Source organism: Notolepis coatsorum (genome assembly GCF_963971535.1).
Source record: "Notolepis coatsorum genome assembly, chromosome: 5".
Taxonomy (NCBI): domain Eukaryota; kingdom Metazoa; phylum Chordata; class Actinopteri; order Aulopiformes; family Paralepididae; genus Notolepis; species Notolepis coatsorum.
Window position 1 is genome coordinate 202762354 of NC_140169.1, and position 20845 is coordinate 202783198.

General features: G+C 42.9%; 1 protein-coding gene across 1 annotated transcript in view; it reads right to left on the reverse strand.

The window, feature by feature from the left end:
• The window catches only part of trappc10 (trafficking protein particle complex subunit 10), a 122490-nt gene that overhangs the window by 34794 nt on the left and 66851 nt on the right, over nucleotides 1-20845 (reverse strand). Inside the window, exons 18-19 of the mRNA XM_084315204.1 lie at nucleotides 16676-16776; nucleotides 4638-4761 (exon numbers count right to left, since the gene is read on the reverse strand). Of these exons, the coding sequence (XP_084171330.1) occupies nucleotides 4638-4761; nucleotides 16676-16776 (225 nt within the window). The remainder of the gene's footprint in view (nucleotides 1-4637; nucleotides 4762-16675; nucleotides 16777-20845) is intronic.

Sequence of the window (20845 nt, forward strand, 5' to 3'; positions counted from 1 at the left end):
TTGTTGTAGTTAACAAGGAGAGGAAGAGTTGATTTAGATTTTTTTTTTTTTTTTTAATAATCGAATTTAATTAATCAAGATCTACTTGAAATCAGCCCGCAATCTACCTGTCGATCGCGATCGACTGGTTGGGCACCACTGCATTAGAGGTACACCTTACTGTAAATTGTACCTCATCCCATTTCTGCTTTGCACTATAGCGTATTGTATATTAGTACATTGCATAGTATATTGTATGGTACAGTAAATGTCTCTGGAGCGCGCCAGTAAGAAGCATTTGCACTGCAACTCGTACACCTTACTGTAAATTGTACCTCATCCCATTTCTGCTTTGCACTATAGCGTATTGTATATTGTATGGTAACAGTCTGCGGAGCGCACCAGTAAGAAGCATTTGCACTGCAACTCGTACAACTTACTGTAAATTGTACCTCATCCCATTGCTGCTTTGCACTATAGCGTATTGTATATTAGTACATTGCATAGTATATTGTATATTGTATGGTAACTCAGTTACTTCTATTTTGCATCGAACATTGTACATATGTCTATACTGAACAGCGTGACCTCTATTTTTACTTCTATTTTACATGCTATACTATTTTATTTCATACTTATCTTGTCTAGCACAGTCTCTAACAGTAACAGTAAGAAGCATTTTGGATAAAAGTATTCTGTACTTCTGTATGACAACAATGTATGCCTTTCAAATGTTAAATGATAAATGATTAAATGATACTGAAATCTACGCTCTCTCATCCTGCTTTCCACAACGCGACAATATTATTAAACAGCAGCTCTGTCATTGAAGTGGGAAAAGTGAGCATTAAACAGCAGCTCTGTCATTGAAGTGGGAAAAGTGAGCATTAAACAGCAGCTCTGTCATTGAAGTGGGAAAAGTGATTAAACAGCAGCGCGTCTGCACTCAGAAGATGGCGCGACAATATTGCTCTGGCGTTGAAGTGGGAAAGCGGCAGTGAAGTCCGCGTCGCGCGCGCGTCAACACACAGGCAGCGGCAGGGGCAGAGAGGGGCGTATAGCGGCGGGGGTCACGTGGCCAATCAGGCCAACCCGGAAACCGAAATCCGACTAAATCCGTTGCGGAAGTGATACACGCATCACTGCCGCCTAGTTGGGCGCCACGGCTCTCTCCCCATAGGAAATCAATGGCTCAGCCGTGCTCATCTGTAGAAGCCTTAACCCTTTCACTACCACACTACCAAAGGGGTAACCCTTTCACTGCGACAATACAGAAGTTAACCCTTTCATTGCCACACGACAAAGGGTTAACCCTTTCACAACCACACTACAGAAGGTTAACCCTTTCACAACCACGCTACAGAAGGTTAAGCGTCTGTAGTGTGGTAGTGAAAGGGTTAACACACTGATCACACTGGAAAACTAACAATACAACCAAAGAAAATCATTGTATATAATTATTCATTCATATATACTCTTATTCCGTTAACAGCAGATATGAATAACCTTGTTGAATATACATTTGACAAAATAAAAAATAAAATAATTTAAATAACAATATATATACACATATAGTGTACATATACCATCCGTTTGAGTGGTTTGTGTACCGGGATTGGCTTGACTCCCTACTGCAGGGAGTGTGATTTCCAATGTTGTGTTTGGCTCTGTTCATTCCAAAAGGTAATTGACAGTCTGCTTTGTATATTTGATCAATCATTCATTTGACACATTTCTTCTGTTAGAAAGTAGCTTTTAGTTGTAATAGTAATAAATCATAATTGTTTATGCATATCCGCTGTCTGTGTTCCTTTTCTCTGAGTAAATAATTAGTGTTAGTCGCCTCATCCCGTTTTAATTTTTTAACAGGGACGTAACAATGTGTCTATCAATAAGCACAAAATATTTTAGAAAAATATTGAACTGACCGATAACCAGGCTTCCCTGCAGGACCACGGCTAAGAGAATAACCAAAGACTCTAGTCACCCAAACAACTGCCTCTTTGAACTGCTGCGGTCAGGCAAGCGCTACCGGAGTCTCATGGCCAGTACAGAGACTCAGAAGGAGCTTCTATCCCCAGGCCATCAGGATGCTCAACGACAATGACACTATGTGACAACCAGAGGTGCGTTCCTCATATGTTCCAACACTGATTGCACGCACGCTAATGGCGCTCATAAATGTTACCTCGCGGCTCGCGCACATGTATAATAATAAACTTTATTTGTATAGCCCTTTCATACAGAAACTGCAGCTCAAAGTGCTTCACAACAGAAAAAAGACAGGCATAAAATGAGCACATAAAGTGCAGACATATAAAATCAGTTTTTTACATTAGGATCTAACATCCCAACAGGCCACCTTGTTTATGGTTTGATTCAGTTTTAAATAGACAATAATAAAAAGCCACTGTGTAGTGTGGTAGACACAGCTCCCTGCCTACCTGCCCCCACCCCTCAGGTTTGGTGTGAACGATGGTCTGATTCAGGCAGAGCAGTCATAGAATATGGCTCTGAGGCAGAGCACCGTTTACACCTGTGAATGTGATTGCCATGAAATGGGTTGCATTCCATCCCTAGAGGCAATTAGTCTCATTGTCTCACAAAACAAACGGACGTAGTTGAAGACAGTAGTAGACACCGGCCTAACGAGCGGCTATTGTTATGATAATGCGAGGTAGCGCCGGCAGGCAGGTAAACACGACGCAGAGTCGAGTGCAGCGCGTTCTTGAGTGCACGCGCATGTGCGCGCACATCCGTGCATGTGCGTGCACGCGCTTCTGCTCAAATCTTTGGGTGCACGGAGTGCAATCCCGTCCCATGAAGAACGCATCCCTGGTGACAACCCATCATCTACACTCACTGCACACACTTCCACATGTACACACACACTTTAAACAAACACTCACCTTACCACTCACTTTAACACTCTATAATTTTTCTAAAGAGATTTGCACCACATTCATACCTCATTTGCACCCTACCCTAAGTTTTGTACCTCTGCATTGTACCTCACTGTTAATCATTTGACTCTGTATTGTATATATTGACTTTACTTACTTTTTACTTACTTCTTAATTTTTAATTTTTTTTTAACTTACATTTTTATTTTCATTTTTTCAACAACATACATAGACAACATTCATAGACAATACACAGTACATAAATTAAAATAAATAGACAAAAAATGAGTAAAGAAAAAGTGTGACATGGGTCCTTCGGTCCATTCTACATTTGCATTATTTATTTACATTTTTATTCATTTCCTTGTATCCTTTTCAAACCTGTGATGTCGTTACTTCCCCTCCTGTATTCTTCCCATTTTCCCCATTTCCATTCAAACTTTTCTTCTTGCAGCCTCAGCAGATGTGTGATTCTCTCCATTTCCTGTATCCCCTCTACCAACTCTATCCATTGATCCTTTGTCGGCACTTCTACCTTGTACCACAGTTTAGTTAAAACTTTCTTGGCTGCCACTATCAATATCTTAATCAAATATTTGTCTTCCCCTTTGATTCCTTCCTGTGACAGATTCCCCAAATACAACACTTGGCCTCCCTGGGGTATTTCGTATCCTATTATTTCATTTATTATCCCTCCTATCTCTTCCCAGTAGTGCCTTATCTTCTGACATCCCCAGAATATGTGTGTATGGTTCGCCCCTTCCTGTCCACACTCCCTCCAACATGTTTTCTTTGCTGGTGTGTAATTGCCCTGTATTTCTGGTGTTATAAAGTATCTAATTATATTTTCCCACCTAAACTCCCTCCATATCCTTGATCCTGTGGTTGTTTGTTGTGTCTTACATGTGTCATACCATTCCTCCTCTGTTATCTCTATTTCCAACTCTCTTTCCCACTTTTCTTTTACATACAATGTTGTATTTCCCTTACTGTCCATTATTGCCTGATATAGTGCTGATATCACCCTCCCCTTCCGTCCTTCGTATGACTTTACCATTATCTTAATTACCCCATTCTGTTCTTTGTCTCTATCTTGCTTTATTTCCTTGTTATAGTAGTCCCTAATCTGTAAATATCTAAAGTGGTCCATATTCTCTAGTCCGTATCTTTCTTTCAATTTTTGTAGAGTCTGCATCTCCCCTCCTTCTGTCATCGTGCATATTGCTGTTATACCCCCCCGTTCCCACCTCTTGAACCCATGGTCTTCTATCCCTGGTCTGAATTTGTTGTCGTGTTCTATCCATCTCAGTATCTTAGATTCTTTTTCTAGCTTGTATTTCTTTACTATTGTGTTCCATATGTTTATAGTGAATCTGGTAATTGGATCTAGTAGTTGTTCCTGTCTTCTGAACAGCTCCCTATCTCCCATCAGTGCCTGCACTTTGAATCCCTCTCTTTTGGTTTCTATATCTTTCCATTTGGCCTCATAGTTCACATTGCACCAGCATGCTACTGTTCTAAGCTGTGCTGCATAGTAATAGCTTTCTAAACTGGGTACTGCCATCCCTCCTTTCTCCTTTGGTAATTTTACTTTCTTTTTACTGTATGTAGCACACTCTCAGGGGCTCATACAGAAACAAGCATTTCATCATAAAGTATTCTGTATTTTGTTGTGACTAATAATAAACTAACTTGAACTTGAGAACGTTCCCTGCTCCCAGGCTGAAAACCTTCCACCGACAGAACCCTCCTCACCTGCTGTGCTTTAGTGTTGAGGGACTGCAGCTCCAGAGAGGCGTGTTGCTTCTCTGCCAGTTTCTGTTCCGCCAGCTGGAAGTTAATTTCCGACACATTCTGCACACACACTTGGATGTACTTCCTGTAGGGGTCAAAAGGTCACATGTCAGAAAACGGGGGATTACGGGAGGGAGAAAGGTAAAGAAACATTACCAGAGATGGTGTAGTGATGGTTATGAAAGTGCCTGTTGATTAAAATGTAGAAATAAATAGTTTTCTCCCAACTACTGGATGATTCCATACCATATGAAGCCAGTGGCAGCCCATCCCCGACCACACAAGCACAAATCATTACTCTATGGACAAACAGGCACAAATAGGCTATGACCCGTCCCCTGCCCCCGCCCCACTCCAGTCCAGTCTTAAGCATGGGCCCTTGCAAACTGTGTGCCCCAGGGCCACAGACCTAGTAGCCCATGTGTTAACCCGGCACTGAGCCATGGGTTGAATCCTGCAATAATAACCCACTCTCCTCTGGGTTACTCTGCATCCTGCTCAGCCCACACAGAACACCATCTGTGACACATTAGAAGATAGGCTAATCCATCTTCAAATACACAATATTTCTGTCCTTAAAAAAAGGACCAGTACAATGACGTTAATTCAGTCAAAAACAATTGTGGAATGTTAATGTCCAATTGGAACGTGAGGTTCTGATATGATTTGATTAATATATCTGCATTATTTTATCCCACTTTATGCTTTGCTCTTGCTGCTTGTTTTACACTGATTTGATGTCTTATTTCTTACTGATGTAAAGCACTTTGAACTGCAATCCCCTGTATGAAAGGTGCTATACAAATAAAGTTATTATTAATGTCATTAAGTGTAATTGTCTTAAAATTCAGATGTATCATTGTCTGAAGTGTTTTAGTGCACCCTCTCTGAGCACAGCTGGTATGTTGAGGGGGCGTGGCTTAGTGCACCCTCTCCGAGCACAGCTGGTATGTTGAGGGGGCGTGGCTTAGTGCACCCTCTCTGAGCACAGCTGGTATGTTGAGGGGGCGTGGCTTAGTTCACCCTCTCTGAGCATAGCCGGTATGTTGAGGGGGGCGTGGCCCTCTGATCATTGAAAGGAGAAGGTCAAGTTAGCATCGTAATACAGGACGCTTTCAAATGTAAACAAAAGGTGATAAATACCTCGTCACTGTTGCTCTGGATGTTTTTGAACCACTAAAATTAGCAAAATTATAGCACACTAGGTTCATTACTTTGTTTGTGGACTAGCTACACAACAACTGATAACTGACAGACTGACTGATGGGCCAATCAGGATAACCCCAGTAGATTATGCAATCTCAGCAGGGAAGGAGATTGGATATCTGAAGTAGTTTGATTGTGTTGATTTCCAGAGGGATAGAGATCAAAGGGCTTTGGTCGTCACTTTCACAACAACAGTTCTAACATGTTAGGGAATGTTACATCGACACACCTTCTGTTAAACAAAGCAACACGATTTAAAAACACAATTGTCCATTGTACTGAATCTTTAAGCCCTACACCCGCATAACAGGGAAAACGTCTGAAATTGTAAATGTAATGTAATTAACCCATATCTTAATGATAATAATAAACGTTATTTGTAGGGATGCCCCGATCGATCGGCCACCGATCGTTATCGGCCGATAATCAGTATAAATATGCGATCTGTGAATTCCGATAATGAGTCATATTCGCAGATCGCGGAAACCGATCAAGCGGAGATCTCACTCGCTGTCTGTCTCAGACACACAGGACCTGCAAACTGCCGCTGCTCCCTTGCCCCGCCCGCACCCGTGTACAGTTTGTAAACACAGAGGACTGAGAGGCGGCTCCTCTGCTCGAGTCTATAGTGCATTCGACCTGAGCTAACGTTAGCTACCTAGCTATCGTTACTGTTTAAACAAAATTACCCAGTCAACTATTCACTTTTAGTAGGCATTGTCTAACGGTATTTAGCCGGCTAGCTACTGATAGCTCCTGATATCAACAAATGCTCCAGCAAGTCTAGTAGTCCATGTTGATACCTCCGTTAGCTTGCGTTAGCTGACGTTAGTTCACTGTTCAAAACGAAATGTCCCATTGAACTAAAAAGTTCTGTCTTAACGTCATCTAGCCGGCTAGCAGTAGCTACAGATAGCTCCTGATATCAATGTCTTATAACATTGATTCAATGCGTATTCGAGCTGAGGGCTTGCTGAATGTGATATGACCAAAGCACAGTAACGTTACCAATAGGGTCCAGCTGCAGCACAGGAGAATCCTTTTTGGAGCTGGAGGCTACTAGAGTACACACAGACAGTGGAGCCGTTTGCAGATAGCGAGCATTTTGACTTGTTGCGTGGTGGCGATGTCTAGCAGATAATACAAGTACAAGTCTAATTATATAATATATATATTTTATAAAAAAAAAAAATTATATAAAATAATTTTTAATTTCTTTTTAATCAAAAACGATCGGTATCGGATCGGTATCGGCCGATATGGCTCACGACGATCGGTGATCGGTGGCAAAAAACGTGATCGGGGCATCCCTAGTTATTTGTATAGCACCTTTCATACAAGAATTGCAGCTCAAAGTGCTTCACAGCAAAAAAAACTGGCATAACATGAGCACAAAATTTACAAAAAAGTGCAGACATAGAGTCAAGGTAAGATAAGATATATCCCCTTGAGGAGTAAGGCATAGAACATTAAAAGAAAATATTCTTATTGTGGATTGGAACACGGATATGCAACAAAAAGATGCACTCGTCTTCAAATCCTTCAGTAGGTTTGTGATCTGCACGGCCTCAGCCAGCTAATCACCCAACCCACACGTGTATGTGAGTCAACTCAGACTACCATTGACCTGATCCTGACCTCTGACAAGTCCAAGATCTCCAACAAAGGGGTTATAGCATGCGGGTTAAGTGATCATTATATGATATTCTGTACCCGCAAAAAGCTAAAACAAAAGGCTGGCTGTCACAAAACAGTCACATCTAGAGACCTCAAAACCTACTCTAGCGAGGCCTTTAACCTTGAACTGGAGAGTCTGGACTGGTCAGATGAGCTCAATGGTACACTGGTTGAAGAAACATGGCTTGGTTTCAAAACCAAATTCTCAACAATACTAAACAACATGGCCCCCCTAAGAACCACCAGGGTAAAAAAACATGCTGAGCCGTGGATGCACACTGAAATACTGACCGCTATGAAAACCAGAGACAAAAAATGCTCTAAGTTCGTAAAAGTCAGTCAAAGCTTACCAAAAGCACGAGCAGTGAACTCCAAGCCCACGTGACTGAACTCAAACTGGAAAGAAACAGACTAAGAAATGACGTAAACTCCATGATCAAAACAGCAAATCTTTTTTTTTATCAATGACAAAACTGAGGAAAACAAAAACAAACCACGTGAACTTTGGAAATTACTCAATAATCAACTAGGCTGCAGTAAAAAACTTAAAACCAGATTCTCAAACATAAACATAAAGACGGACAACACGCTCATCACAGACAAGCTGGATGTAGCCAATTACTTAAAGGGGAACTATCTTATAAATGGCCTTTTTGAGTGTTTAGCATTGTTTCCTAGCTATGTGAACTTATATTAATATGATCTATGTCTCAAAATTCTCATATTGGCGCATTCTTCCAATTCTCCTCTCACAATATTCACCCTCACTGAACTGAGTCATTTGAAAATGTGCGCGATATGTGATGTCAGAGAGACACCGCTGCATGTTAATGTTCAGGCGGCGACGCCGCTGCGCAGTGGTTTAGGAGCCCAGCCTCAAAACGGCTCGAGATCTTGAGGTAGAAAAATGCTGTTTTTGAGGACTTGATTAGAAATACAAAACAATGAATAAAAAAAATATATATATTACAGAGGTGTTCCATAGACTCACAGGAATTGTGTAAAAGTGCCCAAATAGTGAAAGAAATAGTAAAATAGTTCCCCTTTAAACATCTTCTTCACAAACATAGCCACAACACTGGTAAACAAACTACCCTCCCACTCAGGGCATTATGGGGTAGAACACATAGTAGCATACTACAAGAACCTAGGGGTCCAGAAAGACGACTTCAAACTGGAAATGGTAACAACAGATGAGGTACTCAAAAAACTGAGCGCCCTCCAACCGAACAAGGCCACTGGCCATACCAACATCCCCTCCAAATTCCTCAGAGACTCAGCAGCCGCCATCACCCCAGTCATCACACACATAATAAACCTCTCCATAAAATAGGGACACGTCCCCAAGGACTTCAAAATTGCGAGAGTAACACCCCTGCACAAAAAGGGCAGTAAATTAGACCCAGGCAACTATCGCCCTGTTTCTATCCTTACCTCCATCTCGAAAGTCATGTTGTAAAAATTTTATTACGAACAGGTCGAAAAGTACTTTGTGGAAAAAAATCGAATCTACGAATTCCAATCTGGCTTCAGAACATCCCACTCCACTGACACATGCCTTCTCTATTTAAACGACCACATCAAACAAGAGGTGGACGCGGGCAAATACTGCGGCATGGTCATGTTGGACCTACAAAAGGCCTTCAACACTGTCAATCACACCATTCTGATTGACAAGCTAAAAGCAATTGGTTTTGATAGTCTATCAGTGAGCTGGATGCAATCTGAAGGATTTGGGGTGCTTTTTCAATGTATGTGATGTATAGATTGGGGGGAGTGACCACAGCTAAAACGGTGCCGGGTCAGAGAGGTCGAAGTGCATGCGGACGGTGGAAGCAGGAGACCGTGGTTCAGTAGAGCAAGGTGATTGTTGTGAGGCACACTGCCAGCGAGAGAATGTTTGTTGACATTCCTTTTAAGAACATCTGAGATAAGAGGGTGTCTCCCAGAGCAGGAGGGAGAGAGGTTCATCTTAATGAAAGTTTAATGGTGTTAAAGGTTATTTAGCAGTTGTCATGACAGTTGACGTCGCATGACAACCAGAAGGCGGGGCCTTCGTTGCGACGACGAACATCTATGAGTCGAACGGTGTTTCCGGGTGTAAGGCAGACTAGAAACTGACCAAGAGCGAGTAGGACTGAGATCACACAGACACTCTCTCCTCTCATTGAGAGAGAGGGGGGGGGGGGGGGAGAATGCCACATCACCAGTAGCTTCGGCTACCACGAGGATGGTCTTGGCTAACGAACCAGCCTGACCACTATTGGACTGAATAACAAAAGGACGATAGACGAACACACCGAAAGATCATTAGAATAGACTCTTCAAGGATGATACAATTTGATAACATCTGACAACATCCGATTATGAGGTTCTGTTTATAGCAATAAAACAACGCTTTTCCTCATAAGGTATCTCACGGTGTCGAAGTGTCGAATTCTTACGGAGGTGGAGAATTATTATGGTTTATGGATTGCACTAACGGGGGGAGATAGGGATCTTATCTACCAGTATCGGAGACGTCAGGACCATTAAAAGTACACAACGCAGAGGAATTGGATGGAGGGCCAAACAGACGAAGACGTGCTACTGGCCAGTTTCATCAGAATCTTACAGTTGGTGCCGATGACAGCCGGATTTGCAAGAGATTAAAACAACAGGAACAGTTGGTTGTTGATGACAGCCGGATTTGCAAGAGATAAGAACAACGGATAAAGACTTTTTCAATAATGGGGCGACAGTGGACAACAGTCATCAATGTGTGGGAGAATCATGATCGAAGCAAGGCCGGCCAGCCCTGGGAGAGAGCGTCGAGTCGAGCGGTCATGAGGCGGACCAGCGCTGTAGGAGAAACAGCGCTCCGGAGAAAGATGCGAGTTCACTGTGCACACATGGTTGTTTTGATCTTTTAAGCCAAATAAAAACGAACGAAGATAGTGCATCCGTAAATAAGAAGCGACAGAGAAGCCAGCTGTAATAATATGAGCAGAGAGCCATGGTGTTTTGAAAAACCAAGATGGGTTTTATCTACAGGGAATGAAAAACAAACGGGCCGGTGAAGGAAGGCAGTGTTCTAAGGGGTTAATTCCATTTTTGTTGGTCTGTAATATAAGGGTTGTTTTCCTCGCAAGAGGCGGGAACGCGGGACTGTGAGTCGGGAGAATCTACCTACGTTTTTCAGACCTACCGTCATTTGGCATTCAGTCTATTTTTGACCTGTTCAGTACTTGCATGTTAGTAGATCATCTATTGTCATGTGACCTGCAGACATCATTATGACCTGTTTGGCCGACGAGACTCTAAGGAAGTTGTTTTGTTGTTAGGCCTTGAAAAAGGAGGGCAGCGTTTGTTTGTGAGAGAGTAGCCATTATGAGCGAGACAAGATGGCCGCAAAAGGGGCCACGAGGGGGATGATACAAGATGGCCGTGAGCCACGAGGGGATAACAACAGATAAAGAACCAGGAAGTGACACGTCAACTAAAACACCATCGAGGAGGAGTAGGTCGCCACCTAGTGGCGGAGGGGGGGTAGTGCTGAGGAGTTTTCATTACCCATAGGGGAATATTTAGATATAGGCCTGTACTACCATCTAGTGGCGGAGTGGGGGAGTGATTCAATAGTGAATCTAATGAGCACAGAGAGTGGATTATTATTATAATAATAATATTAGATAGAGAGTTTAATTATACAATGGATTAAATAAGAATTGCACAGAAAGATGGTGCAGTTATTTGAATGGGTTAATTATGGAATAAAGAGGGAGTTTGAATTCCAGTGGGGCCTTCTCACACCTAATAGATAGGCAGGGTCTTCAGAAGACACGTCACCAGAAGAACTGGCGCGCGCTGGGGGTCAAACTGGGATGAAGAGTTGCGCGGAGTGGGTATCGGAAACTGCAAGTGTCACGCCGGAAGACAACAAACAGGGAACCGCCCTGTAAGATAGATAATAGGTGTGGAGAAGGTGGTAGACTAACAGCAAAACAAGGGAAGTCGAATGTACAGACGACTGCCGGTGTTGTGTTTCTGCTTTCAAGGGGGGAATGACACCGACAGTGATGGAGATGACCAGGAGACAGACTGGAGGAGGAGGAAGCCGCAGGGGCCAGGCACCGCAGCCTGGTACACAGATGATCCACGACGAGAGGGAGGAGACGGCGGCGGTGGAGGAGCAGATGTGGAGAGGACAGCCAGAGACACTGAGCAGTAGCAGACCAGGGGAGAAATTTTTGCCTAGGGGACCGCGCCCTGGGAGGGGGACCAGCTCAGGAAAGGAGCCGTCACTGAAAGGGGCCCTTGCCCTAGAAGACGGGACCGGCCCAAGATGGGAGGTGTACTGTAAGAGGGAAGGGAGCGCTCTGATTTGGACGTGGGGTACCTAATAGGGGGGCCGAAGGGTTTAGGTGTGTCGTTTGAAAAGTTGCAATCTGTGTTTTTCTCTGTCTCTCTCTCTCTCTCCTCCATGACCGTTGTTTATCCTTTCTGGTTTGGGTGTGATGCGGGTAATGGGAAACAAAAGGAAAAACAGCAGACGGCGGGGCCCTCATTGTTATGAGTCTATTTTTGTGTATAATTAATTGAAAAACCAAGTAGTCTGTTGATTCTGAAGGTTGATTAAGAATCAAAGGGGGGAATGAAGGATTTGGGGTGCTTTTTCAATGTATGTGATGTATAGATTGGGGGGAGTGACCACAGCTAAAACGGTGCCGGGTCAGAGAGGTCGAAGTGCATGCGGACGGTGGAAGCAGGAGACTGTGGTTCAGTAGAGCAGGGTGATTGTTGTGAGGCACACTGCCAGCGAGAGAATGTTTGTTGACATTCCTTTTAAGAACATCTGAGATAAGAGGGTGTCTCCCAGAGCAGGAGGGAGAGAGGTTCATCTTAATGAAAGTTTAATGGTGTTAAAGGTTATTTAGCAGTTGTCATGACAGTTGACGTCGCATGACAACCAGAAGGCGAACATCTATGAGTCGAACGGTGTTTCCGGGTGTAAGGCAGACTAGAAACTGACCAAGAGCGAGTAGGACTGAGATCACACAGACACTCTCTCCTCTCATTGAGAGAGAGAGGGGGGGGGGGAGAATGCCACATCACCAGTAGCTTCGGCTACCACGAGGATGGTCTTGGCTAACGAACCGGCCTGACCACTATTGGACTGAATAACAAAAGGACGATAGACGAACACACCGAAAGATCATTAGAATAGACTCTTCAAGGACGATACAATTTGATAACATCTGACAACATCTGATTATGAGGTTCTGTTTATAGCAATAAAACAACGCTTTTCCTCATAAGGTATCTCACGGTGTCGAAGTGTCGAATTCTTATGGAGGTGGAGAATTATTATGGTTTATGGATTGCACTAACGGGGGGAGATAGGGATCTTATCTACCAGTATCGGAGACGTCAGGACCATTAAAAGTACACAACGCAGAGGAATTGGATGGAGGGCCAAACAGACGAAGACGTGATACTGGCCAGTTTGATCAGAATCTTACAAATCCTACCTGGAGGGGAGAGAACAGATGGTGGAGGTAAACGGTACCCTATCCCCCCCCCTCACAGTGAGCTGTGGTATTCCACAAGGAAGCATACTAGGACCGCTACTGTTCCTAATTTATGCAAATGACATGTCGTCAGCTTCTGACTGCAACTTGTTCCTGTTTGCGGACGACTCAGCCCTGCTGGTCTCTGACAAGAACAAGTTACAGGTTGAAAAAACCCTCAGCTCGAGGCGGCTAGGTGGTGCAGTGGGCAAGGCGCTCACCACCAATGCAGGAGACGCTGGGTTCGAGCCCAGCTCTCCGCATTGCTATCAGCTTGGCTGGTCGTTCATACTAATACAATTGGCAGTATTAGGGGGTGGGAAGCTGATGGGTGGGGATCGGACGTTGTGGACAGCGACTCCTACAGGTCGGTTGGTGCGCCTGCGCAGCAGAATCAGGAAGCGACTGGGGCGGCGTGCCCTCCAAACGCAGACCCCCGACGCTGAGAGATCGCGCTATGCAGGTGAAAAGATGCGACGGCTGCTTCCTCGAGTACCGGAGGGGACACGTGATGTAAGGCTTCGTCCACATTGCAGCCGGCTTGTGGGAGGCATGGCCTAACAGCGTTCGAGACAGGGGAGGGTAGAATTGGACGATACGAAATTGGGATGGGCGAAAAATTGAAAATGGGAGAAAAAGTAGATAAAAAAAAACTCAGCTCGGAACTAGGCAAAATCTGCATATGGCTCGCTGATAACAAACTATCATTACACATGGGCAAAACAGAGTCCATTCTCTTCGGTTCAAATAACAAACTCAGCAAGACCGACGGCTTCTCAGTTACAGTGGGTGACAATATTGTCACAAGGAAAGAAGAAATTACCTACCTGGGTTCCATCCTAGAGGCAAATCTTTCCTGTGACAAAATGCTATCCAATGTAATAAAAAAAGTCAACCAACAAACTCGATTCTTGTACCGGATCTCCTCACTGGTAAACAAGAATACCCTGAAGACTCTGGCAGCCAGGAGCACTCATTCAAGGGTACTACGACTATGCTTGCACCTCATGGTACCAAAGCACCTCAAAGGCGCTAAAAACAAAATTACAAACATCTCAAAACAAACTGGTCAGACTACTGCTTGACCTTACTCCTAGAACCCACCTCACCCCTGCCCACTTTGACAACCTAGGATGGCTTAGAGTAGACGACAGAGTACAGCAACTTGCAATGGGCCTGGTCTACAAGATACACTACATGACCAAGGTACCCATGTACATGTCAAAATACTTCCCAAAGGTCAGTGAATACCACGATCACAACACCAGAGGGAGATCCACAAATCATGTTAAACCCAGATTCGGCTCAAACAAGGGATTAAAACACGTTTCGCAATTATGCCACATCAATGTGGAATGCCCTACCCAAAGCTGTAAAGGAATGTGAATCACTACCCACTTTCAAAACCACTCTCAAAGAACACCTACGGGAGACTGCCATTCGAAACTGGCCCCTGTAAATGGCCTAACCCAACCCCCTCCAATGTACAGTAAATGACCAAGTATGGTTTTGTAAATATCCCAATGTACAGTTTTGCTTGTACAGTTGTACAGTGTACCCCACCCACCCACCCCTCCTACCCACCCACCCCCCCCTCCCCCACCCAACCACCTACAATGTACAGTCCCCCCCCCACCCCACCTACCCAACCTCCTCCAATGTACAGTTTCTACGTCAAATGTATATACTCTCTTTTCTGGACTCTTTTTGTATCACAAACAGTACTGTATTTGCAAATCTGGTATGTCATAAATGTATAGATGTAGCAGTACTGTCTATCTGTATGTCGTGTATGTCATATGTTATGATGAATTGAAAATGGGGGACCCTGATGTAAACAAGACGAAAGTCTTTCTCTGGTCTGCATCCCCTTAACAATTGTATGAGAAATGTCGTTTGATTTTTTTTATTAGCGATCTGAATTCATATTTCATCAACCGAGTCTCCCGTTGGTACAGCAGCCCCTGTAGGAGCTCAGATGGGGGGAAAAAAAACCCTATCGTCTATCCCTGTGTAACTGCAGGTCAGTCGATTAGACTGGGAGATCCCTGTGGGGATCTGTAGAGGTGGAGCCAACTGGCTCCATTGTGCTGGTGTGATCTTGAGGAAATGGATAATAATGGATTTTTCAGCCCGCCTCTATAGCGTGCATAAGTACACATATACTATCGATAATCTAGCGTTTATTTGAAAACGATTCATAAATAGGCAGACAAATGACAACGTGTCTAGTGTGTTCGAGAATATTCCAATAAATGCCGTTTTTGGGGGAATCTTTCCATTTTCCCGGAAATTTTCGAGAGAACGATAGCTTTTCGAAATGCTATAAAAAGGATATGAACAGATTAAAAAACAATCCGCTTCGACAATGTTGACTGCAAACAAGTCATTGATAAGCGACGGGCAGATTAGACACATTTAAAAAATTTAAAACATAGGTTATGCGTTTTTAACGCCAACATTGAAGTGGATGATGGCATTCAACCGGGTAAAAAGGTAAACAAGGTCGGCACTGATCGTGTTAACACTTTGATCGCCAGGGTTAAATTCATAATTTACCATCCCTCGCCAGCCCTATTTAACATGGAGAAGTTCCCCTTCTTTGCAGGGCTATAACTTTTTAAATTGTATTGCTAAATTGACATTACTATGGCCCATTCAACGTCCTATATCTATTGTTCAGGGTGTAGCAACGTTATACTTTTTCATTCACATATTCATACTAAAATACGGTCTAAAGTATAAGTATGTTTTTATCGTTTTCTGCAGCTTTCTCCAGAACTTGATTTATAGCCCCAAATGCATTATATTGATGATGAAATACAGTTTGATAGGAATCTGTGCGAGATAAAAGATTTCAACTGGATGTGCTTCTAGGAGTTACTAAGTATGATCTGATGTTGACCGGATGGGCGGGGGGTCGTTTATAATTCCGTGGCAAACGTTATATCATTCATCTAGTGTGGGTGATATGATCATTAGAGCAGTTAGTATCGAACACATTGAAAAATAACGCTGGATCTTACCGTATCTTCCTCACGCCGTTGGACGATGAGCGTGGAACTGAAATATTCCTATTATGGGATGTAGAAATATCCGATCCATTTCCAGGTTGTATAATAGTATATATATGTCCAAATCATGTTGTTTATCGAGTTATTGGTAACGGATCGCTATCCATTGTGTCAAGATGGAGTCCCGCTAACGATAGCGAGTGCCCGGACGAAATATGGGTGAGCACCACTTCATCCGCATCACTTCCTGTTTGGGCGATCCGCCGATCGGCCACCAGATGGCGCTCTTGAACCGTTGGAGAGTTGAGAGGGGCTCAACAGTACATAGCATGTCTCCGGGGGAGAAATATGATTTCGATCACATATTTTTGAAATATTGATATCAAAGACGCTGCCCAGCATCTTCGGCAGAATGAGCATGGCGGGGAAAGACGCTGCCCAGCGTTTTCGGCGATTAAAGTGTTAACATAGGCCTCTTTGTTTATGGTTTGATTACCACTGATACACTGCCTCCTAAAGAGGAACGTTAATGAGAAAACAAGTCCTTCCTCACCTGTTCCCAGCAGAGAGCAGCGAGTGTTTGGTCTTGAAGGGGATGTAGAAGGTCAGGGCCAGCAGGGTGGAGTAGATGGACCAGGGACAGTCTATAGACATCTGTTTGACAGACAGACGAGACGATCTCAAGAGACGGATCTTTGGAACCCTAGTCTTGACTGTTAAATTCATTAATTGTAAAATTGCCAATATGTCTTGTTTCTTCCTCGTTACTGATAGACTTCAATCATCCAATCCACTAAACAACACCAAACAAGAGTCAATAGCAACAGTAGAATAAGCAGTTTGAATAAAATATGGCAAATCTTTCATGGGTGCAACCCACATACTGAGCTGTGCTGCTCATCACACAAATGCATGTTCCTTACAAATGGGGCACCATTTAAAAAGGTAAATAAACAGGCTTTCCAACGGTATAAAATGTATTGCCAAGAAGCATTGTTACAACAGAGAAATAATCTACCAAACACAAATTTCCAAACTTTTTGTTCTACTCTGGTTGGATGCCAACTTCTTTTCGTTGTACTGTACTTGTGCTGTACGATGACAACAATACATTTGAATCTAATCTAATGTTGAACGGTAGAATCCTCTCTCAGCACAATCCATGCCGTTCCTCATACTAGCTCTGGATCGTTTTTTTTTAATATAAGTGTTACAAAGGATCAGATTAAACCGAATATATATATTTATTGATTGATATATATTGCATAGTATTTGTATATCGTTTGATATCCCTTGTATATTCCTTGTACATATACACGGAATATCCCTTTAGCCTAGTACGGACCATGATGTTTCGTTCTCCTATTGGACAGCGGTCCACAGGCGCCAGGGCCATGCCTCCAGAGTCAGGTTCAAGGCTACCGTCAGGACATGTCTGTACATGCCCGGCCTTGCCCAGGAATACGAGACAGAAATGAGGTTGGCACTAGATTGTTCGCCGTGCATATAAATATGGCGCAGGTGAATACAGAAGTAGAGTTACCCAATAAGTTGAAGCCTCACCCACGATACTCCGTGCGGTGAAGTATGGCCTGTTTTGGCCCCAAATAGAGCATTGAGACCGCGTGCGAATTAATAACTGAATTGTCAGAGTTTGGCGCTATACCGTCGAGTGCGACATATTTCTATTAAGTCAGTAATAGTCTATTTGTGTATAGTGTATCGTGCGGCTAAAGTTCTACAGTGACCAGCATCACCAACGCTTCCTCGTACCAGCTAGAGTGCTTATCCAGGCTGGGCTGCTTTCATGGCGCTTTCACCCGAGGAGACCTAGACGAGAACCGTGTGGACATGTACACTGGATTAATCTACCCGACGACTACATAGCCCTTTGCGGCTGGATTATATTTGTTTTGGTCCTGTGATTTATGGAGCGGAGAATCGCCGACACGTGTGGGATTTACCCTGTGAGGAGCCACGTCGAGTCTGCGCCTCAGAGAGCCTGAGGCCGGCTAGCTTTCTTCACTGTGGAGCTACAGTCTACGGAGAACAGCTGTATTCGTCTGTGGATCAAGAGACTATTGCACCGTCTCCTGTACTTGGAGTCTCCTTAGTCATCGTTGACCAGACTCTCTACTACCGACAGATCCTCTACCCCTGCTGGCTTACAACCGGGGGGACCCTTCCAGTATCTCCCGCTATATATTACTAGTGTACCATAGATATAATTCCCTAAGATTCAGGTTGTATAATTACCTCCTGCGTAACCAGAGAATGGACATTCATTATTGATTTGCCTACGCACATTCCTTTGCCTTATAAGCGCATCCAAAGTAAAATAGAGAAGTATATTATGTACCTTTTGCTGCAATAAATACTTAATTACCACTTGGTGTGGAACCGATTCATTGTGGGAAGTGTTCATCATATTTATATATCATGTACTGTATGGCCAGTAATTAAAGTACATAAAGCGGTAGTGGTTTAATGATACCATACTTATCAATACAGTCAGGGAATTGTACCCCTCAGTTACAATAAGTAAAAGTATATTCTATATTGTAATATACTAAATTATGTTATATCTAGTAAAATTAATGGAAGAACAAATACAAATGTAAGGGGGTAGGGATAAATAAGCTTAGCTTCCCTCTACTCCTTTTTTGGACATGTCTGCTAACCAAACACATTGCTCTTGACCTTTTGTTTACAATTCCTTTTTTATTTTTTTAATGTTTTTTTTTAATGTTTTTTAATTTGTTGTTATTATTGTTTGGTTTGACGGAACAAGATACCGTGATTTGTTTGGAGGAATATGGAGAAGTACATGTTCAAAAATAAACTTTTCATTCATTCATTCACTATGAAGGTCAAGCTCCTGTGTGAACGAGCCAGTTGGAGCTCGCTGACATCGACCTCGTGTCCACTGTGGAGGAGATGCCAGTGAGCCAGTCAGAGTCAGCTTGTACATAGTGGAGCTTGTCGCTAGGGATGGGTACCGAATCCGGTACTTTTAAGGGTAGTAGGGATGCTCGATATTTACCGATACCGATATTGTCCAACTCTTAATTTCCGATACCGATATCAACCGATACCGATATATGCAGGGTTTCCCCCCCCAAAAAAACGGAATAATTTCAGGTAATTAACATTACATATCTCTTGTCGTATAATTAACACAACATTATGCATACTTTGACAATAAATAAAATAATAATTTGTTCTTACTTGCTTGCCTGGGTAAATAAATGTAAAAAATAAATAAATAAAAAATTATAATTTTTTGAAAACAGATACCGATATTTTCCGATATCAAATTTTTATGCCAATATCGGTAGGCCGATAATATCGGACATCCCTAGTATCGACCGAATCACGTCGGTACTACAGAGTACCGATTCACGTGAGATCCTTCGGTGCCACGTTTTGGTAATAAAAAATTTAATAAAAAAAAAAAGTCAGATGACATCAACGTTTTGTTTACCGCAAAACGAAACCTATGAAGTGTGCCGCACGTTCACGCGCACAATACACGCTTACCTAGGATTTGACTTGATTCAACAAAGCAGTCGGGGCAATGGCAAGCCGAAAACGGTCTTTACAAAGCTAGATGCAGACAACGCTCGCTGCAATATTATATATATATATATATTAACAAATTGTTCTAAATAAATAATAATGATAATAAATAATTTTTTACAACCGAGGTAGGTAGATTACATTTTTAGAAACTAAAGTACCGAAAAAGGTAACGTTGGGTACCGGTACCGGTTCAAATGGGAATGGTACCCAAGCCTACTCGTCGCCGTTGGCTCTGCGGCTAACTAGCTTGTATCAGTTACAGCATGGATTTAGTTGAGAATGGACACTTATCAATCGACATCATCACTGGTAAGTAGGATTAAAATAAGAACTATACCGTTGACATTACTTGACTTTCAAATGTTTTTACTGCGCAGCAGTGGAGCTGAAAACGCCAACGAATATGTATTTGTGACCGGGCCCAGCGGTAAGAGACTTGTGTCTGAAAGTCAGATTGTGAGAAAAACTGTTAGAATGTTTAACACTTTGATTGCCACGCCCGAGATTTCTCGGGTTTACCCGAGTGAGCTTGAATGCCCATCACGAGAATATTATTTTTATTTTTATTTATTTTTTTATTAGCGATCTGAAATCATATTGCATCAAGCGTGTCTACCGTTGGAGATCCAGTCACCCCAGGCGCTCAGATGTGAAAAAAGCGCCCCCTATCGTCTCCCAGGTGGTAAATCACCCTTTTGGATTGGACTCAATGAAAATGAAATGAAAAAAAAACCTGCACTCCACATTTTACTTCTCACTCATGTAACCGGGGTCTACCAGAGTTCACTCTGAAGCCTCGGAGAATATGTGTTTTACTGTATACACAGATCAATCAAATGAGCGATTTTTTCGAATGGCGATCAGGAATTGGAATAATCCATTTGGATACCATCTGATCTCAGGTAAGGAATCTATGTTATCAGTATTAGGATAATCAGACCCGATTTCACGGATAAGCTTTTATGTGATTATGGTGATAGGCTGTTTGACTCTGCTCGCGGTCAGGAAATAGGAGAATCGATTTTCAACTGGCGGCACGAGCGTGCATGCGTACACATATACTATCGATCATCTAGCGTTTATTTGAAAACGATTAATAAATAGGCCGAAAAATGACAATGTTCTAGAATATTCCAGTAAA